General features: G+C 38.0%; 1 protein-coding gene across 1 annotated transcript in view; it reads right to left on the bottom strand.

The window, feature by feature from the left end:
• Positions 1-1672: 1672 nt before the first annotated feature.
• LOC106516336 (sodium/potassium/calcium exchanger 3) overlaps positions 1673-25033 on the bottom strand; it is a gene marked incomplete at its 5' end in the record, with an annotated part of 29058 nt that continues 5697 nt past the window's right edge. Inside the window, 16 exon segments of the mRNA XM_014006642.1 lie at positions 1673-4092; positions 4452-4517; positions 4617-4729; positions 4835-4949; positions 5904-6070; positions 6150-6387; positions 6475-6641; positions 6723-6865; positions 6963-7016; positions 7917-7942; positions 8047-8121; positions 8829-8932; positions 9293-9377; positions 9461-9535; positions 9653-9729; positions 19465-19578. Of these exon segments, the coding sequence (XP_013862096.1) occupies positions 3982-4092; positions 4452-4517; positions 4617-4729; positions 4835-4949; positions 5904-6070; positions 6150-6387; positions 6475-6641; positions 6723-6865; positions 6963-7016; positions 7917-7942; positions 8047-8121; positions 8829-8932; positions 9293-9377; positions 9461-9535; positions 9653-9729; positions 19465-19578 (1730 nt within the window). The 3' untranslated portion in view covers positions 1673-3981.

A 25033-nucleotide genomic window follows, 5' to 3' on the forward strand; every position in this document is an offset into this window, starting at 1 on the left:
ACACACACACACACACACACACACACACACACACACACACACAGGTACAAGAAACAATCTGGATATATTGATAGAACCCCCCACGTCTGTCAAAGTGGCTGCAGAACTTGAAGGATGCCAGATTAGAGCTTAATCTCTTGGTCCCCTCTTTTAATTCGTGCTTCAGGGGCTTTTATTCTGAGATAACTGTCAGCTTTTCTCTCTGCTCCTAAAGACAGCAGCGACACAACAGATTCAATGCTGACGTATGACTGGCCAGCACAATCACCTGCCTGTCTGATAGACGTGACTGTTATCGTCACGAAAACAGCTTCTTTGTTACAAAATAAAAACACATCCTACCTGCACCAGCTTTCATGTGCCGGGATTATTGCTGTGTTTTAGCAGTTTATTATTCGCCACGTCAGGTGTGTTTGATGCGACGCCATTAGGTTGTTTTAATGCAGAGAAAGACGATAGTCACTGGATCACAAAGGAAAACAGAACAGAGGCTGGAGTGTGATGCTGTAAAGACGAGGACATGTAGCGGTCCCTTTGGACTTCAGAGGAAATGACTGTGACTCCAGATAMAAGTGGCTTTGTATTGTAGAAAAGATGTGTGAAAGCTGAATTCTGAGACTGCTGTTTTTTTGTCCTTTTTTAATGCAGTGGCTAAAGGAAAAGTCTGACTGAGCTGCAGACAGTTTTACCTCAAAGAGAATCAGTATTTAAAGGGTTAAAATGGGCTGTAGACAAACTGCTGCAGCATCCGCCTGGATAACTGCATGATGTGTGTTCAGGAATAGTCCTCACTCAGAGCTGGCTTTTTAAAGCTGTTGGAAGTGGTGTAATATATGCTAACCATGCTAACAAGTTCCAATAGCCAACTAATGAATACTTAAAGCATTACATGAGCRTCACTCGGTTTCTTTTCTTGGCTCACGTTTTTAAACTTCCTGCTTTCTCTAGAGGCGGTGGCCACTAGAATATTTGTGTTTTTGTATTCATCGGTAATTTTGCGTACCTGATRTGTGGGACGTTGTGGGATTTAGGGGGAAGTTGGTTTCTAGTTCATCCTGTGATCCAGGTCTCAGCTGAGCCTCTCTTCCAAGAACTGCACTGTGGGTGAGTCAAGTCTACAAAAAGATCACGTTCAGATGAGAATGTTCAGCTTCTTGGTCTCTTTACAAGTACGGTGTAATTATTGTTTAATATTACGGTTTCTGAATTGGGAGAGAATTGTTTGTTACATCAGTGATATTTAAATAAAGATCATAGGTTTACATGGTAGGTGGATTTTATTTGGGTGGATCTTTGGATTGTAATGGAATGTTGTATAAAAAGTTTTCAGGAAAATAAAATATTAAGCACTATCTGCTGTTGTATTTTTTTTGTAACATTTGTAAATAAATCAGATATCTCCTGCCCTGCATGTTTTAGATGTTTCCCTGCTTTGACACACCTTAATCTTCTGAAGAGCTGCTGAACAACGGAAACAAAACATAAAGGATAGGGGTCCTTGAGGACCAGGAGTGGGACACTGCTTTAGACCATATTCAACAAAAAATAGTTTTTAAACATTAAACAGAGCAATAAAAAAATAAAATGGAGCAAAGAAAATGTTTATTCATTTTAGTTTTAATTTCTTTCTGCCTGGTCTTTCTTCATTTTGACAGGAAATAAGATTTAAAAATATCAGTTATTGCACTTTTTTATTGCACTCAAGATACAACAGTCTGCTAAGGGTCAATCAATACAATCTGTAAAGCAGTAAGATTTATTCTAAAATATCMTCTAGCCCCAACATCACAGCAGAAGAAATGAAACATTATTTGGAGAACGGACTTCAGCTGTTTGGATTTATTATTAATATTGCCAGATTTAGATCAGGAGGGTTCTAAGAGTTTCCTGACAGCTGAAAAAACGTTCACACTGAGTCGTCTGCTGGAAAAACAAGGAGGGTAAGACTACTTCTGCTGCAGGTAAGGATAAAAAACACTTATAGCACATTAAATTAATAAAAACTAACTACTTTCATTCCTCACATCTCTAATTAAATTAAACATCCAGATCAAAGTAGAAATTATTTTTTTAAGCTCAAATTTGAATAAAGAAGGAATCCTGTAGCTTTTAAAGCAGTTTTTTGGCCTTTTTGGTTCACATTTTCATTAAATTTTCAGTTTCTATTGATAAAATAAAGTTAAGCATGTCGGTGAATACATTAAGACGTAGAAAATCTAAATGCTGAAAGACAAACTGACTTAAAGCTTTCATAGTCCGCTGAACATTTACAAATAAGCGCTCATTTAGTTACAATAATTCACAAAAAGTTTACATCATTCTTTAAAAAAAAGTTAAAATACCACAGAACAAGCCTAAAGGACATTCATTCTTGTAAAACTAAGTTAATTATAAACATTACAAAGTATCATCAGACAGACAAATGTACGGCCACCTGGAAGAAACAAAAAATAAATCCCAGGATCCCTTTGATGAAATGTAAAATTCACAGATCTAATATTCAAAAATACCAAACACTTTAGGTTTCTTCATAAAACAAAAACTAGTATGTGCCCGAATTGTTCAACATTTTGTTCCTCATTAACTAAAGGAAATGAATGTAGTAAACGCAGAACTATTTACCTTAAAACAGAAATGTGTTTCTAATCTGCATTTAATGCGTCTTTAACTTCATGTACCATCAAAGGTAAAGTAAAAAATTCAAACATTTATCACATTGATTGTCGTACATAAACATAAAATATATTATCAACCTGTAAATCTATGTAATAAAGAAATACTTGATTATCTTCATCCAGGAGTACTTCCTGGTTTGAAGTCGTTAAACYGAATCACCTAAATATTGTTACAATAAAACGTGTTTTAATCTTCACACTGATGAAGACATCAGTGAGGGTGTACAATCAAAACATCTGTTGGAAAAAGTAGTCCCAAACATGACAGCAGTAGTTTTTGTTTCCTGTGCCTTTTGATGAGTCGTGCAAACTCCTGTATTTATTTTGTTTGTGTTGATATTTTACATCCGCATTAATCAGCAAATGTGCAAAACCTGCTGTTAGATTAGTGCTGCTATTTAAATAAAAAACACTCCACCGACGGTCTGTTCAGCACCATGTTCTAGTTAGTAATGTCTATTCAATAAAGATGACTTGTGCTTGTAGTAATGATGATGAATTGTGAGTTTTAGTTAATTTAATCAGCTGCAGCTGGACACACTTCAGAATGATAAATAAATAGTAAAATTAGAGGTAATGGCTGCTGTAATGAAATACTGACAGGATTAATTCCCAAATAGCGTGCTAKCCGGTAAGCTAACATGGAGATTTAGTGAGAAAATTTGAACTTTGATTTGAAAACGATGTTAGCAGAAAGGGCCTAAAATCAAACATTCCCAGTTAATTGTTCATAATTCTAAACAAAACTTTTTTTTTTGTTTAGAAATTATTTGGCGTAAAACATTTACAAGTTTTGGGTTTAAAATGACAAAACAGAAAAACTATTTTATAGTTTTGCTTTTAAAGGCCTAATTACCYCGCTGCATTAATCTGCTTTGTTGGTAAAAGAAACAAAAAAAGTTCAGATCTATGGTTGTGGGATCCTGTAAAAGGTTATGAACAATTACTATCTTACCTRCCGTAGGCAACTATTCCAAGATTTAGTGTTTATATTTAAGCTAAGAGCTAGTCTAAAAAAACTAACCTTTACAGAACCCCACTTTCAAAGAACAGAACTATTGCTTCAGTGTTTTTGAAACGTAAAGACTTCTCAATCACAGCACTGTACAAAAGGACAATAACCTCCTAAAATACATGTGTTYGTGGACATCATCACCATGAGACCTACAGAGGTGCACAGAAAATCTCACATGAAGACAACAATCTTGTTTTTTGTTGCTTTTTGGCTTCAAGGAAGAAGACGTGTGGTAGAGAGGGAGTTATCAGGTGAGTCAGCCGATGAGGTGGACTTTTGGCCTTAAGGCCTTTACATCTGTCCAAAAAGGATGGAGCAAAAAAGGAAAATAGCATAAAGAAACAGCAGACCCAGACCCAGCCAGCGGTCCAGYCTCCAGTGGTTCAGATGAACACTCAACACCTGTGAACAAAACAGAGAWCAGTGGAGGACTAACCTTCACAAACAAATATTTAACAGTGTGTGTCAATATTTAAACATCATCTGGGAAAAAAATTGACAAGCCTCATTCCTTAAATGAATGATTATAAGCTAATCATGCTCTAAAATAAAGTAAAAAAAAATACTGTTATTGTTTGAAATAGTGGTTGGAGTCAGGACCAAATGTAAGAAACATTTGATGTTTCTGGTTTTTTTATTTTATTTTTTTTTTGCTCTTTCCCCCCATCCAAAATGCCTCAAGCTCAGTTTAAAAACGTAAACTTATCTTAAACGTATGTCGTACAGATATGTAATTAACCTGATATTCTGTATTTACTTACAGTCAGAAACACTGATGCCAGCAGCAGGATGACAGAATATACAAGTCCTTTATTATTTATGGAAATCTACAAGAAGGAAAAAAAAACACTTTTTAACATTTGAACACAATCAGCCATAAAACGTAAAGTGRAAAGAAATGGTTAGAGATAGAAGTGTAGGCCTACTATAGATCCGTGGTCCACCACAAGGGTCCGCAGAGCCCAGGGGAAACCCAACCCCAGCAGAATGTCAAAGATGTTGCTGCCTATAGAGTTAGACACTGCCATGTCCCCCAAGCCTGAAAAGAAAAGAGCTGCAATGAAACCCCTGCACCTCTGAATGGGGATGGAAAAAATAAAAACAGATTTAGAGATGTAAGTAGGAAGCAGACTTTTATTTTTACCTTGTCGAGCTACAATCAGGCTAGCCATGCAGTCTGGTACGCTGGTTCCTGCTGCCAGGAAGGTTATACCCATGATGTAGTCAGGGATGTCTAATGTAAAGCTGATGATGGTGACCTGCAGAGAGCTGCTTCATTTAATCTTACATGTAACATTATTTACATTCTACACAAATTGTTTTCATCTCACATAATGGTAACTTCAGCTGTGTCTCTCAGGGGCTGCAGCCTACATAGGCCACACACTTGGCAGTCCACGTAGGCTGTGTAAAATGGCTGTGAAGTGAGACGGTCTAATCTTAGGATGATGTATGTCTGCGTGACCACACACTAACCATTATCATGGTGATACGTTGTATTTCACGTGCCTTCAAACTTAAAATGTGTTGGGATATGTATTCACATCTTTTCACTGGAGGAATAACTTCACACTTAAAAGCGTTACATGTGAATAAATAAGAAACATTAATATTTTGGGTTTAGCTCCAGTATCAGTAAGTGTAGCTGCATCTCACTGCAGCATAATTTTTTTCGGCCAATTTGCTAAACACACATTTAAAAACAAATACTTCAATTCATTTCCGAACTATGCTGACTTGGTTTTAAAAAATATATATAATAATAATAAATCAGCTGTCTTTGTTTCCCTGTTTAGTTTGCTGATGGTGCAATGAATCCTGGGATATCCTCGACCAGGAAGGATACTCAGATGCAGCCTTTATTTTGGGGGTTTCGTGGGCCTTTTTTATTTAATTCATTTATTCATTTCATTTAAAAATAAAAATAAAATTTTATACACAACAAAGAGAGAAAAAAATCCCACTTGAGATGAAAGGAGGCAGAAAGAAGAAAAAAAATCTTATAATTTCTGCCCCTTTTCTCCTAAATTAATTTCAAACAATAATAATAAAGAAACAAAACAAAATAAAAAAAATCATATGAGAAGAAGAACAAGAATTTGGATGCCTTCGGCACGGGGCAGTGATGTGAGCAGCCGACAAATGCGGACTATGAAGGATGAAGCCCCTGAATAAGACACAGCCTTTCTGTGCTATATAATAAGACATCTTACCATCCACACCATGAGGTAGGAGAAGACAGCGATCCACAGGGTGGAGGCCACAAAGGTGACCATGAACCAGCGGTGCCAGCGTGGCWGCACACAGTTAGGCACAGTGCAGTAGAGCAGGACGCCCAGAGGCCAGGTGATCACCCACCTGACCCGAGCAGACCAGCTGCCTGTCACACCCAGGAGGGTCAGTCAGAGGAAAACAAGAACAGAACACTTAGCACTTAGCATGTAGCTCGTCATTCTCACCTGGCATGTGCACCGGACTAAAGTTCCCATCTTCATCTTCYTCCTCTTCCTCYGGCTGGCTCGCCTCGACCCCCAGTTTGTTWCGAGACTCCTCGTCTCTTATTCCCGGTCTCCCGCCTCCGTTCTCCAGACTACAGGAGCCCGCCCTCTTCAGGCTGGTACTAAGTGAACACTTTCTTGACCCTGAAGCGGCCTCGCCATCCCGCTGGTGTTTGGAACTCCTGATCAGCCTCTGCCTCTGCAACGAACAGGGATGAGTTTTTAAATCAGTTTGTGTTGTGTTGTGTTGTGTTGTGTTGTGACATCTGAGGTGGGCATCAAACACCTCGCTGATGACCATGCGTCCTGCCATGGAGAGCCTGGTGCGCGGCGAGAAGTGGGGGGTGATCATAATCCGCAGGCCTGCCTCTGAGAAGGAGAGTTTGTGGGGGTTGAGGATGAGTAGCTCATCTACCATGATGACGGGGGGAGGCTCCTGACCGTGGCCTTGCCCTGTGTCAGTGGAACACAGTTACAGACAGAACCAGGACTTGAACACACAAACATGATCATTCCTATTTAATACTGGCCCACCTGCRTTTAAAAGCACCAGTGAGGTGTTACAAGGTGCGGCCTCGTCTCCCATCCTGTTCTCTTCTCTTCCCTCTGATCGGCGGCAGCATCGCGCTCGGCTCCTAACCTGACGCTTCACAAACACCGAAATCGGGGAGTTGAACCTGCAGCCAGACAAATCCCTCCATGAACCCTGGTCCTTCCAGTTCACTTACGTAAAACAACAATTTAAAAAAACAGGAAGATTGTTGGAAATCTCACTTCATGATTAAAATGTAGATCCCATACATGGCCATGAGGAGCAGAGACTCCCACCTGCACAGCAAACGGCACATTTGTTTAATTATCAGGCTCAAAACAAAATCAAAAATACTTTTTTGGTTGAATATAAGATTCTGAGACTTGAGACACCACATCTCACAAAGCAGAACTTTTGCAATGGCAACTTTCCTCTCTGCTTCCTCAGACAGAAACACCACATGAGCACCGAGCACGGGTGAAAATTTATGTTCCAGGTATTTAGAGGCTGATTCTGGCAAAACCAGCTGAAACACAAATCTGCCAACCTGAGTTCAGGGTAACAGTGGTGAGGTGAAATACAGCAGTGTGTCTAAATAAACAACCTGCTCTCTCAAGAATCCTTTACTACAAGACTTTCACTGCGTAAATACAGCTACTTTAAAAACAACAACAAAAAAAGCCTTTAAAACAAAGCACTGAGTTAACAGAACAGAAACTATTCACCACCGAAGGTTCAGATGCATCAAAAGCACTAAGTGACTGAGATGAAAGAGCGGCCACACAAAAAGATGCGAGTCACTGATGGTGCGGCRAATGTCACCAGTATTTTCACATCAAAGCTGACACACAAATTAAAAGCAATCAAAACCAATTTTACAGCTGTGTTTAAAGCCATCGTGTCCCCCGTCACATCTGCTGACTCTGAAATGAGCTTTGATGGCATCAAATAYGTTTTCTGATGTTGGGGATAAACCACAAACCCAATCGATTCAACAGGTTCCCCTTCGACTCTCTGACTGGAAGCTGTCGACACAATCAGTGCCRTGACTGTAATAACTGTCACTACAGGAAGAGGTTGCGACACTGTTCAGAGGAAACTTTGAGCAACTGGGACACAAACAAAAAAAAATTTTTTTAAAGAATAAAATAGCTGARCAGTTAGAAAATCAGATCAAATTGACACACAGAACTCACCAAACAACTCTGGCATCATAGATAACCTAAACAGAGAGCAAAATAGATTCTTTAAAATATATTTCTAAATAAAAGCAAACAATGAAAAATAAAAATAAAAAGGATTAGGACATCTAAATGAGCATCTCACCACGATGAGCGCCAGTACAGACAGGATGTAGAAACATGAATCTCTAAAAAGAGACCACCACGTCAGAACCACCGTCTGTGGAGGCAGAAACAGTGTTCAACTGTCTGTTAGGACTAAAACAAAAAGAAATAAAAGTAAAAAAATGACACATAACTGCTGCCTTTCCTTTCACGACAAGATTTTAAAAATAGAAGTCACATAATCTGTGAGTGTTCAGAGTACATGTGGGGATGACTCTCAGCTACTACCACACCAAACTTTAGCTCAGTATATGTACATTATGGCCTTTTGTTTGTTATGGCATTCTAGTTTACATCTGCAGTCCTCCTAATAAAAAATAAATAAACAGCATCCAACAATAATAAAAAAAAAACAAACAAAAAAAGAAAATACAATGGATGTGGGATGCTTTTCAGTGCARCACCGCTGAACACACACTGCCCAGCACTGGTTTAATGGAAATCTCTCCAGTGCTTCATGAAATATTTTACTAACAGACCAGCAAGCGCACACAAAGGCAAATACATCATCACCTGCCTTTTATAGCTGCTGGTGGCAACACTTCCTTGTTCAAACCTAATTTGTTCAATAAATTTTCTTTAACAGAAACTTTGACATCAAAGAAAAACACATTAACAGTGTAAAGATCAAAAACAAAATCAAATGGATCTATAGTCTGTTTCTAGCAGTAAATAATCAATATTTTGTCTGAACAATAGAAATGGAACATCAAGAAATGAGCCCAGATATCAGACACAACAAGGTACTGATGTAGGTCCTACCTGTCCTGCAAAGATCCCACTCAGCCCGATGATGACCAGGATGTTGAAGACAGCCGAGCCCACGATTGTGCCGACTCCAACATCACCTTTAGTGATGAAGACGCCTGAAGACAAGTTTGATTTTAACTCTTGGTCTGCCACAGTGTGTCCTGACTACAATAAATCTATACATTTTTTTCACAGTAAACTCAACATTGACCGATGGTTCTGAACCCAGGATTTACCATTTTTATGAGTCTATAACATGAGAAAAAAACCTTTTTCTTAAATGATACAAAAGCTTGATGTTTTTTTATTTTTTTCAATGCCTCTTCAAAATATCTTCTGTCTGCCTTCATTTTTCTCTGCTGACATCTCCTGGATGATTCTGGCACCTGCACAACTCTGGGAGTCTAACTTCAGATTTTCTCTGAGCAAGCTGTCTTGAAACCATCACAGCTGTTACTTCCTGCTGAGCTACGAACCGATTAGAGAGGTAAAAAGCTCAGGGGCGGAGCTTCCTGCAGCCATAAACGTCGCTCCAGCCACATCCTCACTGAGCTGCAGGTTCTGAAACATTCAAAAACAAGACAAGAGCTCAGAATATAAGATAAAATTAAAATGAACTGTTAAAGAATAGGTTTGGGCTTCACCTCAGATATTTTCTCCAGCGAAGGAACGAAGTAGTCGTCACAGACGATCGCCAGAGCGTAGAACATGTAGATGGCCTGGAACGTGCAGATGAGCAAAGTAAAGACGACGTATACGATCAGCCTTTAACTGAACCATTGTGTGAGGTGTGTTAGTGTATGCTGTGCTGACGCAAGTAAATGAGAAAGACTCACACAGAGAGCGTGCAGAAGTACAGCTCCATGTTTCCTCTGCTCCTTGGTGAAAATGTCCTCTGGAAACTCGTGGATGGCTGTGAGGGAAATGAATTTCATGATAAACACTTTGCTTCATTTAAAATGTTTGCAAATTTATTTCATTTGCTTTCTGACCACTGGGTTTATAAACCAGCAAATGAAGAGAGAAATATTTTTGCCATTTTTGTTTTATTTCATCATATTTGAAATCTGTACAAGGGTGCCTCAATGATGCAACGAAGCATTTATTTTACATTAAAGAACGACACAGGAAGTGTTGGAACCGGCAGCTGCTTCCTGTCCTCCTTTGAGTGCAAAACTCAGACAAAAACTAGCATTGCGACACCTTGGCTGCCCTCCGTTTTCTTGCCATTGCAAAAGACAGCCTCGAGAGCGTGGCACAGCTCCAATTCACAACTCTGAGCCAAGCTGGGTGAATTTTAAAATACAGCTGAGACCGGTGCTATTAATAGCTGCTCTGCTGTGTGAGACAACAATAGGTGGACGTGCACACAATAAGCAGAGTGTGGAGCTGCACGGAGCCTGCGTGGATTAGGAGTGGGTCCCTTGTGATCAGGGATATGAGATCTGCTCTTTGACACTGCAGTCGTACAGAATGAGAGCAGGGGGCCATATGGTCCCGAGGAGAGGACTTTAATTTGGCCAGGGTCAGATGGAAAATGTAAATACTTCTTGAGGATCATTTTTTTAAGACTTAAAGACTTAAAATGAGTTTCTGGAGAGTAGCTGTGTCTCTGCTTTAAGACTAAAAGAAAGATCGGYTGTGTGCCAGCTGTTGTTGCATGCCAGGGCTCGGTCCCAATGATCCATCAGGGCTTAGCAAGTAAACTTTGTCATCCTGTTCAGAAAGGACACGGCCCAAATGAGAAGCTGCACTCTGTGTGTCGAGGCCATCAGCTGTTGGACATCTGTGCCTCTCTCTGTGGCTTCATTTCTATCACCTTCAATGTTTTTTTCTTTTTTTCTCCTGTCCTGGAGGCCTTCCAGCCTCCTCTCTGCACCAACACATAAACTCAGGTTCTGCTGTCGGTGAAATCGCAGGACCTCTAAAACCGGCTTCAGATGGACGCTTTGAGGGGCTGCTCTGGTAAAGTTAGTTGCTATGGTGACCTTCTCCCATGGGGCAACTGTTTTCCCCCTTTTCCTTTATTTATTTATTTATTTATTTAATTTATTTATTTATTTATTTATTGTGATGGGCGGCAGTAGGAAGCCAAAGGCTAGGCGACTACATCAATAGTGAGAAAGGGGGAGGTTAAAATGTTTTTCCCATGGTAAGGGTTTATAAAAATAAGGGGAAAAAGTAGAAGTGACAGCAGCTTTGGACAGCAATGTCTAAAAATATTTATTTTTCCTTACAAACCCTCAGGAGAGAGGACTGAGAGAGCAAACGAGGAGGGAGGGGGCACAGGCTGGTTTACTCAAGGTTGCTGAGCAAGAGTGGGCTTTGCAGAAACTCCTCTGCTGAAAGCGAGCCCACCACCAAACAACAAGGCTGAAGACGACTGTACATCTGCAGCTCCCCAAAACAAACAATCTGGAAATTAAAACTTCACAATTTTCTCCAAACTCAGGAGCGTTTGGACCAAACATCATGCCTCTCCGTCAGTGGTGGAGCCAGACTGGGACCACTACTCACACAGGGGTGGTCAGGAAAATTATATCATTTTTTACTTAAAAGCTTCTGCTTCTTCTTTGTGTTTTGTTCATTTCCTTATGTCCCTATACAGTACAGGCAGTGACTACCTTACAAACATGGGCATCAGAACTAGGACTGCACAATACGTATATCGAAAATTTATCGTCATCGTGATAACAGCCTGTGCAATATGCATATCACAACAACTGCATAAACTGCAATAAATGGTTGACTCAAAAGTTTGCATTTATGCGTTTTGTCATTCAGATGGAAGCTAAAAAGTTAAAATTAATATTAATAATTTTACCCAATGAACAGGTGCAATATTGATAACCACCAACAGTGAATTTAGAGGGGTGTTTCACTTTTGCTGATTTAGTGATAGGCCTACTCAGAACCAAAAGGGACAGAGCACCATGCAGCCATCATAACATAAAATGACAAAAAAACAAAAAAACAAAAACAACAACAAAAAAAATACATTTGTCACCATAAGTCCAAAAGTTGACACAATAAATCAGATTACATAGGCATATGTTCTGTATATAAATAAAACCATCACTTCCTTGTCATTACTCTTCCTCAGTGATAGAGCTTGGTAATGTTTCAAACTGTTAAACACTGCCACCAACAGTTCAGGAGGATTACTACACCCCTAAAGGTTGTTTCACTGTGTAAGGGGTGTGTACAGCAGGGTGGCCAATGGGGTGGCCAAAAATTTGTCTGTGGTGGCCATGGCCACCCCTGGCCACCCCCTGGCTCCGCCCCTGCTCTCTGTAACTTTTACTGCCAGAATCACGATATATGCTGTTAGCAACCTCTGATCCCACTCTGTGTGCATTATGGTCTCTACAGAAACTCACATGTTGCTTCACTCCCACACAAGCTGGAGTACTTTGTGTTGTGGGGTGATTTCATGTACCGCTGCAGATTTAGTTGCAGTCAGTGGTGATAAACTGACAGCGATCGCTGCTCGTACCGTTACTCTGAACAAGAAGGACCTCCTCCATGGCAGAACAAAGGCACGACTATGATTTATTAAACTGATTTGCAGCTCTTAAAACAGAGACATCTGAAGTGGATTAACATTTGGGATTTGTATTGCTTGTATAATTGAAAATATATACATATATTTCAAAATGAAAAATTTCCCTTCAGTCTGATTAAATGATTCTTGAGTGCACAACATGCAAAACTTAAAAGTACAGAGTGGAAGTGATGAGTGCTTTTAAGGTCTCAAAATGAAAATAATCTATAACCAAATGATTGTTTTTGTTTTTTTAGTGATTCGTGAAAGTACAAAAACAACACAAAATGTTAAGAGCTCCACTCTAAGGTACAATTAATGATAAATGGACTGTATTTGATGGTACTTTTCCTGTCTTGTTGAACACTTGAAACACTTGTACAGTTTTACAAGCCATGTTCAAACGGACAGCCATAAAGCACTTCTTAGTTTACACAGCCAGTGAAATAAAGTGGGGTTCAGTGTGTTTCCCAAGAACATTTCAACATGTGGACTAAAACAGCAAATCAGAAAAACAAAACGCAGTGACTCATTTTTAAACAGCCCATCAAAACTTCCAAGCAATCTCAGTTGCTCGGACGCTGCCCGGATTAGCAATGTCTACATCGGATGCTGAACCAGGACATTCTGATGAGAAATGGGCTGCTGAAACAAGACTTTTATGGACATTTATTGGAATGCTAATATAGGAGCAAGCCCAGAGAGAGAAGGTATAAGGGAAGGATGTGGGAATTATGGAAACTTCAAGACCCAACACTGACTCAGACGCAACTTCAAACTTAGTGTACCAACATCTGTACAGGGTACACCTAGACATGCACTCCTTACCAGGTCTAAATAATCAAGTACCATTAATAAAAAATTAATAAAAATAAAAATAAAAGAAATAGTAATAAATTGTGACTAATAATGAGTTTTTTTATTTTCACTTTATTTTAGTTTAGTTTAGGATGTAAGGTCCTTTCTATACATGGGGACTGACAGATAATGAATCAGTTCTTGGTGGCAAAAAATGAGGTTGATAGCTAATTGAACTCAATCAACTCAAAAATAAAATAAAATAAACTTTGTCTCTTGTTTCATGTTCAATATATTTAATGAATATATTTCATTAGGTAAGTGGCTTAGGTTTGCAGGTGAAAAGTACATTAATTTGTTGATTTAAAGTAGTATAAATCCAGCCTTCATGCAGCATTCATGGTAACTCAGAAGAGGAAAGGCCCATTTTTCTACTGTTTTTGTATGAATTAACTGAATTACCTTATATGAGCTAATAATAATCTACCAGTGCGTCATCTAGTGTTTTATCTGTCATACGATTGTTTTTCCTTGTATTTTTTAATCTACCAGAGGATTAAATCTGGGACTTTCCACTCAAAAATAAATGCACCATATAATAAAGAATGCATTATTTATGATGGTTGTTCAAAAACAGATTTTAAAATCAACATCTTTTAAAGTCAGCCTCTAAAAACAAAACACACACAGAACTGAAACCTCAGAGTCTGCTTTTTGCAGCTTGAGGATTTATGAAGCCTACAAAAAAACTACAAAGTAATTGTGACGGGAGGTTTAAACAGGTCAGCTGATCATAAAGCATCTGTATCTGTGGTGGAGCGTTTTTAAAAACCTGTGCAGATTCATCTCATGGTCCCTGACAAGGTTACACCTAAAGGATAAATCTATGGCTGAGAATTTAAGAACAGTGTGTTGATGCTAGCTGGAGCGCAGGCACTGTGAGACTGAATATTAAAAACTAGTCATAATATGACCCCTTTGTAAGACAAAATTAGCTTAAATGTGATGCAGATCAGAATAAATTATTTTTCTAATTTGAGATAAAATTTCTGCAGCAGATTTTAAGTCTGACTGTGTGTCAAAATGGATCCTTCACAAAGGCAAACACTGACGTCAGGGTGAGGCTGAATGACTGACAGCAGGTGGTACGAGATCATCTCATCCTTCTGAAAGTCTGCAGGGCATCCTGGTATCACGCTAAGGTGCTGACTGCCACACAAAGATTAACATATCCACACACAAACACCTCAGCTGCAATTTTCATGAGGAATCAAATAAATAAATAAATAAATATTTCATCCAGGTGTGTAATGTAAATTCAATTATGCATTTGCTCTTTGATTCCTTTTCCTTTGAGGTGATGTGAATACAGGACTGATGAGCCGACAGCAGCGGTGGAAACATCACTGCTGGGACAGACATGGACAAAAATACTTCATGTCATCTTCACCTGTTCATTAAAACAAAACTCATAAAAGGCTTGAGTCAGAAATAAAGACAAATTCAGCAAAAGATTTTTGATCAGTAGCAATTAAAACTTCAAAAGACTAACCTTTTACTTCAAAAACTTWAAAAATGTTTTGTTCACTGAGAGAATAGAAAAGAAAACATTAAATCCAAGAATATCTTTTTGTATTTTCCCAAAACTTTCAACAACTACAAAGTTGTTCTAATAAAAGCACACGGTTCAAGACAATCTGGGTTCTCTGCCAGTTTCTATTCTCTCAACGCTCAAAAAATCCCCCAAAAATACGTCGGTGGAAAAAGACTATTCTCAGCCGACTGCGGCTTGCCAAAATAAACATCATAATAAACCTCAAAAACAACAAGTCGTTTGCTTCATTTGCATCGTTTTGATTCCTTGAACCCCACCCCCGACCTCCAAAAAAATACAAATAAAAATCCCAGCTGCTCTATTTTTGGCTCATCGCTTTGCACTTTTAATGCTTAAAAGACAGAATTGTCTGGGTTTCGAAATTTAGCATTCAGTTGCTTAGCGACGGCGGTCTTGGAGGCTTGTCAGCTGAAGCCGGATCACGCCGTCTCCATCTTGTTAAAAGCGGCGGAGGGATGAAAAGAGAGAAAGAGAGTCTGTGGCTGGACGATGTGGAGCAATCCCGGAGATAATATCCCCAAAGGTCCGGGGAAGGGTTTTTAATCTCACCACAGATTATACAATCTGTCAGACGGCCTGCTGAGGAAGAGAGCGCAGAAACCTGAGGCTGGAGCCGTGCTCGCCGCTCTGTCCAGAACTACCTGTCCAGCCTTTTTGTTCACCTCCCTGGCTCCAGTATATCACCACAAAGAAGTTTCCACCCGCACTGARCTTGTGTCTTTGTAAGGGATAATGAGGGAGATCTGTTGGCAACMAGGAACTCAATAAAGGTTAAGTGTGTTATCTAGAAGCAGAATACAAATAGATGCACAAAGCCAATGGAGCTATGATGGAGAGATACAAAGAGTCTCATTACTTCTTATTCAAAGGTCAGGAAAAAAACCCTCTCCTGTAATATCACAGAGGAGGATATGTGGCAGCGATGGGACAATATCAGCTGTCCCAAATGAGTTCATGTTCACGCACCTCTTTATTACCACCAGTTTTATAATTAACACCAAATATCATTTCCTACACTTTATCTTTTGTTTCAGCCTCTCCTCCCTGCACTCACACCAGGAAATCGGATTTAAAAATAAAAAATGACTGAAGATTTTCTGGTCAATGGAAACAAAGTTTTTAGGATTTTTTTTAAATCACACTTTCCTTACCATAATCCAAGGGGGCACTGTTAAATTTCATATAAGCCTCTAACTCAAGCACAATATTTATATCTGTTAAACATATTTCAGTGTCATAACCATTATAAAGTGTTGTTTGGTGTATTCTGATGTATGTTCAGTGTCATGGCTGGGCTGGGGGTTGTATGCAGACTGCTTAATGCTTTATTAAAACTAACATCTGTTTACAGATTGAACAGTTATTTACAGATTATTCTGTGGTTATTTACAAATGCAAATAGCAGCAGCTAGCTGTAGCACTTCCAGTGCAGTCTGAGTCATGACCTTAAAGAAATACCATACTGCATGAATAACTGTGTAATGCAAATGTGAAGGGTCTGTCAAAGTGTGTAAAATAACATTTGCATGAACAGCTGAGAAAACTTGAGACTGGAGTTGATTTCAGCAAATTAGCTCAGGAACCAATCAAAATTATTATTTTTTTCTCCAAATTGACAAGAAAGGTAAGTTGTTCTTTACGGAGCCCGCGAGAGGACATGCAGGATTTTTTTTTTTTGCGTTCCTACGCAAAAGTATTGCTTTACCTCGCAAAAATCATTTAACACTGTTGTGCCTGCCGGTTTATTAACAAACTCACATGTTCACCATTAGCGAGTTAGCCTACTACTTTAATTCGGCTTCAGAATGAATATATCACACAGCCACGCATGGAAGTGTATGTCATATGCCGATATTTTAACACAGTGCAGCCACGCAACATCAATGTCAATTTCACGAACTTGTAGCGACACATCCTGTTTTGGTAACCGGATATTTCAAAATAAAAGTCTGATTTAATTCAGTTCATATACGAAACAAACTTGCGTGGGAACGCAAAACAATTTTGCGAGGGAATGCAAACATTTGTGAGGTAACAGAAAAGAAAAAAATCCGCCCATGTCCCCTCGCGGGCTCCGTAGTTCTTTACCTTTCCACAGAATCTCACTTCAAAAGATCTGAAGTATCCATTTAAAGCAGACCTGATTCAAGTACCTACTCAGAATGTCATCAAGTTTAAGAGAAGCCTGTCAATCCCTCATTAATTTCAGTCAGGTGTTTTGAAGCAGAGAAACATCTAAAACATGCAGGACAGTGGGTCAAGAGGAGCAGGGTTCAAGACCTCTGCTTTAAAGAAACAAGCTGAAACAAAGAGTTTCTGACAGACGGTGACAGGAGCTGCTTCAGTGGCACAGTATAAAAACAATAATGTGTTTCTGAATAATAAAACCTGAATAATCTCTGATAAAACAAAGTCTGAACCTGTGAACRACTCCCTAAAAGTGCTGCCAAGTCTTTTAATGTGTATTTTGTAAACGCACCTGCATGCAGATGAAGTCATGACAGAAGAATGCTTCACTCCATCTACTGTGACGCAGATAGACTTTATTTACCACGTGCATATTTTCTCAGGTTTCACACCTTCAGTAGGCGGTGGGATTAAGGTGAAGAGGGATCTGAGCAAACCATTTGCAGAGTTTATTTTTAGCACAGCTTGATTTGCATGGGTAACTGTAAGAATAAGCCCTGCATCGTGTTGTCAGCCTTCAACAATACCTGTGCAGTTTGCATAGAATTCAGCGTTGTGACTGACAGGCTAATATTATAACAACCATGGCCTAAAAGCAAATGATATGAATATGAAATTACATTCTGTTAATAAAGCAACAGATTTTACTTTCTGCCACGCTTTTATTTCATCCGTGCTATTCAGCTCACACAACGATAAGAGATTTTCTCCTCCATCTACATTTTTAATAATAAAACTGTCAGCTGTGATGAATGCAGCTTGTGTCAGCCTGCTTCCTAATCAGCCTGGGAACCAGAGGAGCAGGGGTCGGTGAGAGCTGCACAGCTCAGTCATGATTTTATTAGGAGCAATTTGAATCCTGCCGAACTATTCTGAGTGCACAAGAACATAGGAAGAAAGAAAGTAATTGAGCATCCGGTAAAATTAGATCATCTTACAGATTTTCTCATTTTTACTTTGGTAGCTTCTTTTGATTTTTCTCTGCTTAATGTTTTACAGCATGAGCTTCACACAAGCAAAGATGTCTGCTCTTCTATGTTTTTATTTTCACTCTAAACCATTCAGTGAAAAATATCAGTTGAATAATATACTGCCATCACTGTGTCTGAGCTCATGCTCAAACTCTGCTTCCCTTCATTAAACTGTTGGTTGTCTGTCTGGTTTCATCAGAAATATGTACTGGATCTATAGTCAGATCTGTTGGGAGGGGGTGCCATATGTTTGGATTCTTAAAGGGGGGAATATTATGCAAAACCAACTTTTTTGAGCTTTATATCATGTTGTAATGCCATTCCCTCATTAAAAACATACCAGAGTGTTGCTTGGACTCATTCATGCATGTTTCAGAAATCCTCAAATCTCCTGTGGTAGTCATGTGGAGCTGCATAAACGCTGCTTGTACAAAGCTCCGCCTATTTGTACAAAGATCCTCCCTGGATCTCAGTCCCTAGCCGAGCTCCCCTCCCCTGAAGCATTGTAGTAAAAATGTGCTGAAGTGGGAATGTCAGAAATGGTGGGAGGTTCTTAAAAAAGACAGAGGYCAATTTCAAGTTGTTTTGATGCAGTTGAAAATTCTGTATACAACATAGTTACTTGATTGTGGTATAGAACTGAACTATGTGCCTAGAAAATACATAATACCCACCCTTTCAAAGCACAATTAAGTTTTTTTAAAGGTGCAGTTCTGTTAAAATAATAATAATAATAAAATAACAATTTACATCTGACCTGTAGAAAGCTCCTCCATAAAAATAAATTTAGATTAGCTCTGAATCAAAGAGTCATCTATAGCAGGTAAGAAAGGACCACACATTAAAAGACTTGAACTGTCCCTTTAAGGAATACAGAAATGTTCCAATCAACTTAAAGGAATCTAGGACAGCTCTCTTAACCCGATGTTCTCTCGCATTTAAGTAAATATGTGAGACCTTAGACCTTTTATAGATTTGTTTCCTATTGAAACTTTGTTCACTATTGTTAGACACAACATGTGCACAACAGTGAGGTCACAAGAGAACATGTCAAGAACCACTGGTAGAACCTTCAACTACAACTACATACATATGTTTATTTTTAATTCTTAACAGAACAACCAAAATCCTGTTTTCGTTTCACTGTTTAGAAGAATTCTGTGTAAATTAGGGAAGAAAAAAATATTTATTTAAATCCATTTTAAACCTGACAAATTAAAAAATACTGAAAGGCTAGATTTTTATCAGAACTAAATTATAAAGAATTACTGATTTGGAACTGATAATTTTAGCTAAACAGTTACAACAACTACACTGATTTTGTTACTCAAGAGTCACAAAAAGTTCATTTGTAAAATACAAATGCCGGTTTAGTTTTTCAGATGTTAAAATATGTAAAGCATCATTAAACAGACCAATAATAGACGAAGCGGCATGATTCATATCATCCATCTATAAATCAGAYGGCTGCGGAGGGGAGCTGATGTGTCACGGGGGATCAGACGACATCGAGCCAGGAGAAGAGTGACTCACCTGCTCGAGGTTCATCCAGGCTCTGGTTGTCTGAGTTCTCCTCCTGCATCAACCTGCGTGTCCATCGCAGCGGCCCACCGACCACACCTGGCTGCAGCCCAGAGGACACCGTCTCTGTCACAAAACAAGGATCAGTCATTTCAGAGCAAACCTAAACCTGCTTTGATTCAGGTTTAAACTTGTCACAATTTTAAAGAAGGGATTTTAGCTGTGATTAGTTATTATTCTTATTTTTTAATTATTTAAAATACAAATCAAAATAGTCCTGCATAGTGCATAATATATTGAAACTGATGGACTGGGAAGCTAACGGCTGGAATCATCAGCGCTAAGATCAAACTGCATCGCTRCCGATTTAAAACACCTCCAATCTCAATATTTACTGATCATTTTATACATTTTCACAAACCTTTAAACCTGACCCTGCTCAGGTTAGATGTTAGATTGTTAAAAGAGACAATGTGTAACATGATAACAATAATAGTTTATTTATGTTGTTCCACTTCAAAAGATCTGAACTGCCCCTTTAAGATGATACATCAAATTTTGTGTAAAGTCTTAAAATATTTATTACAAATTCTGCTTGACAAAAATGTAAAAGTTTTACATGAGGTAAAATTTAAAAAGTATCTGCAGTTTGTCCTATTAGAAACAGACCAGTTAATTGGCAAAACAATTTTAATTAGACAATATTGGACACTTAATATCTAAAAATATATTTATACATAATTAATAAATTTCCAAGTAGGGAAATTAATATGCTTAAGCAACTGCTACAACTATATTATTGTAATTGTAGTCCACAATTAAATTTTTTTGTGTAGTTTTTTTGGTGTAGTGTAAGCACACTTAATGGTTGTTATACATACCGGTAGATATTTATTTAAGTATTGCAATTATTGTAATGTTGATGAAATATAGATATTGACCAACAATTTTAAATGGGTGCTTTATACCAGCCAATGAAAAACTCATATAAACCATCCTTGAATTAATACTCTAAAGAAATTAACACTTGTGATAAGAATTATTGTTGGTTTCATTGTGTTTTCTTTCTAAAACTAGATTTTTATTTATTTATTTATTTATTTATTTATTGTTGTTTCTTTATATGGAAATGAGACAATCTTTGTGACCCTGGACCATCAGCTTATTATTCTCAATAATTATTCTGGATGTTGGTTTCTCCCATCAGATAAATCTTTGTCACCATCTCAGTTATAAAAATAAAACTACAGAAATCCTTCTCCACCTCCCACAGAGATCTTTCCACCGGCCTGTGCAGACAGAGTTTCTATTTATTCTGGTCTCAACTTTAGTTGTATTTTATGCCGAGGCAGCCTGATGTCTGATACATTTAGTCATTGTTAGGTGCTGCAGTGTCTCTTTGTACCKCGCAGCTCAATGAGTCTATTTCACCAGGCCAGCGGTCGTGGCTGAGAAGAGACGTGAGGCTTTCATGTTGAGGCATCAAGAGGAGCTCGACACGTATGAAATTCAAATAGGTCTCTGCCGCAGATGGCTCCACGGCATTTTCATACTTCTAACTGGGGCAAGTCACCACAAACATCTTGTCTCGTTAGAAGAAAGGAGGACAAATAACAGGATGTTTACTCAATTTGGTTGTAGACTCAGGTTTATGAGACAAGATGATCTGAATTACCATACAATCAGAATTTTCTTTATGATAGCCATTAGAGAAAATGTATTTCCTGCAAAAATCCTAGTGTGAATCAATTTTGCTAAAAACTTAAGCTGGAAGCTGAAGTCTAACACAAGTCCAAATGCAAAAGAAGCATTAGCAGAAGAATAGCAGAATTATATCTGAAATAAAAGACATTTTTAATAGATAATATTAGTAGATAAGCAGMTGAAACATGCTAAACAAGGTTTAAAGTAGCTAAAATTAGCAAAAGAGCTAGCTAAAAGTAGCAAAGGCAAGTTGAAATTACCACACAGATGGTGAAAGGGCTGTAAAAATTTTCAAATTAGCAGAAAATAAAGAACTTAAAGTGGCAATTTGCTGTAAAACAGCTGCAATAGCCTAAATGTGAATTAAAACAGCTGAAATGTAGCTGAAATTAGCAAAAAGAAGTAGAAGGAGCACTTGTTTTCTGAAGTATATTGTAAGAAAAGCTTAATAGGACACTAAAATGGGTATTTAGCTTGAAAAAGCTGAATTTAGCAACAAACAGCTAAACAGTGGCCGAAGTTGCAGATTGCTGCTGAAATTAGCAGAATTCTAGGAGTATATAAAGCTTCAATTACCTTTAAGAAGCAGAAAAAATGTACAAAAAGTAGAACTGAGCAGAAAAATATATGGAAAGAGCAGAATTATAGCTGAAATAGCAGAAAAAGACTCTAATAAGCAGCTAAAGTTAGCAGAAACAAGTTAAATGTACACACAGACAGCGATAGCAGTGTAAAAAAATGTCAAATTAGTCAAAAATAAAAAATAAATGTACAGAAAGTGACAATTTGTTGTAAAACAGCAAAAACACCCAAAATGGACAGTAAAACAGCTAAAACATAGCTAAAAATTCAGAAATGTGCACAAAAAAGCAGGAGCACGTTTGCTGAATTAAGCAGAAAACACCTAAAATGACCACCTAAATATGAAATTAGATTGTGTTGTGGAAATATTACCAAGACAGTAACACGTGAATAAAACGATTGTTGCAATAAAATTCAGCTGACCATCCCACGGAGTACCTTCATACTTGGACCACATATTTTTTGTCTCTGTTAAATAAATATTTCCATAACAATTGAAAAAAATAACTTTAGCTATTAACGGATCAGCCATAACTAAACTTGCAGCAAACAGATGAAGTTTTCAGAAAGAAGCCCAAAAACGGAAAAATTAGCAGAAGAATAGCAGAAAGGAGTAGAATTTTAGCTGAAATAGCAGAAAAAAGTTGAAACTAGAAAAAAGAAGCTAAAATTAGCACAAAAAAGTTAAAAAGAGCAGAACCAGAACTAAATGTATAAATTGTAGTAAATATTTTTAAACATTTTGAGGGGGTTAAGCGATATTGAAAACAGCTCCATTAAATTTTAATGGAAAAAGTGTGGCCAAAAAAGTAAAATAGCAAAAAAATACTCTATAAATAACTAAAATACAAAAAGTCATAGCCAGAATGTCCTGAAGGAGCTCAGCGTTTTGATATATAATTTTTTGAAATAGCACAAAATAGCGGAATGAGATAGGTGCTGAAAAACTTATGGAAGTAAAAAATGATGTCAATAGTGTGAATGCTTGTGAAGCATTCTCACTATCAAAGGCAGCCGTCATCCTAAAAAGGGCAGCAGGAACACAATGTATGAGAACAAACTYACAGGAAGGACAAAACACTGTGAGGTTGTCCTCAATTCAAACAGAACAAGTGATTTAACAATCCTCTGGCAATTTATTACTAAACTTCAAGGAATAAGTCAAAAKTTTTTATAAGACACTCCTTTACAAGGCCACGTTTCTTAAATTACAACTTCACTTGTAGTTATAAGGTTAAACACTAAGCAGGACTTCCTCTGGGGACAGTTGAACTACGGCGGCAAACCTTTGATCATTTACTAAATGACATCAAGTTTATTGCTTCTGCTATGCCAAAATATCCCTTTAGTCTTCTTTTGTTTCCAAATGACCAAAAATTTAAAACAAGAAACAGAAGGAAAAACAGGCTTAAGTTGTAAAATTTGGCAAAACTGACCACAGATGTCCAAAATTTGTCTTTACCTGACACTGACCTTTGATGTGCAAGTGTAACTTTAGTGTTTAATGGTGTCAGATAACCTGATTGTTTCAGTGACTGGAGTTGTAGGTAAAAMTCTAAAAGGTAAATACAGGAAAGAGGTTACAGGACAATGAGTGATGAAACCATAACTGTCATGTTTGTGTAAAAATACCTTAATCTTTCTGCTGGTTCTGGACATAAACACAACGATGACTGCGAGCTGTATGTGTGAAAAGTATAACAAGCCGTAAACCATTTCACACCATCATAATAACTGTGCACACGGTACAATATACTGAGTCGTAGATCATTTTAGTCAAACAAGTCAAGCATTCCATTAATTTAGATTTATTGCATGTATCTGGGATTTTAAACTACAAATCATCCCCTGTTCTTCCTTCAAAAGACAAGCGACATTCATCTTCAGCTGAAATAAAAACCTGATGACAGTTATCAGATCGACAGGACAGATCAGCTTCAAGTCAAAATCCCCAAAAGTTTTATTGTTCAAACAAAGAGCGGCTGCAGCCGGTGCAGTGAGGGGCCATCAAGGGGCCACGCTATTCATAAAGTCATTAATAAATGTTATTACATGCAGTTTGTTGTTTCACTGCTTATACAACTGGGTTTAGTTGCATTTTTTAAATAAAACCGTCATGTTGGAATGGAATTGATGTGTTGTTGTTGTTGGGGTTTTTTTTGCTCTAAACTCCAAAGCAGGAAAACATCAACACTACRTACTTAAGATTTTGTTCATTTATTGCAAGTCACATCATCACATTATTAAGCACTGTTATCAGACATCACAGGTTTTCCTGATATTGTACAGCCCTAGATTTTTTTAAACTAAAATTTTAATTTTTTATTTAAAATTCTTTGCAGTTTTGATTTTGTTATGCATGTGAATGAAAAAAAGTGAAAATGTAAATTGCATTTAATGCAAGTGTAATTCAAGCCAATGCTCTGAAAATATGTCTCCCCCACAAAATACACATTACACTGAAAAAATTAATAAATCATTTTCTTTAACGGTCACTTTGAGTTACAACCCCACCACCTCTTACCATCATCTTGGTAAATAATAAATGGCCTGAACTTATAWAGCACTTTATCAAGGCCAAGGACTCCAGAGTGTTTAACATTAGTCATTCACACACTRAAGGTGGTAAGCTACAMTGTAGCCCCAGCTGCTCTGGAGCACACTGACAGAGGTGAGACTGCCATKCASTGACACCACCGGACCCTCTGACCACCACCAGCGGGCAAGGCGGGGGAAKTTTCTTGCACAWGGACACAACCGCYGTAATGAATGGAGCGAGGATTCRAACTGGCAACCCACCAGTTACAGATTGAACACCTACTTCCTGTTTCCACTGTCGCCCTATCTACTAYTGAAGAAATTATAAAGTTGTTAGTGTTTGTTAGAATTCATCCAGTGKTTACAGACATTGTCTGCTTTCACCTTTCAGCAGCAGGTGATAAAGATACACAGCTAACTTAAGATGGGACATATTTACTCAAATGTAAACCAAATGTTACATATTTTATACCATCATACTCATCGATCAGATAGCTACTATGGCCACTTATGCTTAATATGTTTTCTTTTACAATACAGGGCTTWAATGGATCAATACTGGTAATAAACTGCAGACAACTTGGTCTGCAATGGAAAAACAGAAYTTCTTTAGAAATACAGCTACTGTAAAATCAATAGGAACATAAYGATTTGTAAATAAAACATTTGCATGAATTACTGTGATACAGCGGGTAAAATAAGTATTGAACACGTCACCATTTTTCTCAGTAAATATATTACTAGAGGTGCTAATGAC

This window comes from Austrofundulus limnaeus, unplaced genomic scaffold, assembly GCF_001266775.1.
Source record: "Austrofundulus limnaeus strain Quisiro unplaced genomic scaffold, Austrofundulus_limnaeus-1.0 Scaffold37, whole genome shotgun sequence".
NCBI classification, from domain to species: Eukaryota; Metazoa; Chordata; class Actinopteri; order Cyprinodontiformes; family Rivulidae; genus Austrofundulus; species Austrofundulus limnaeus.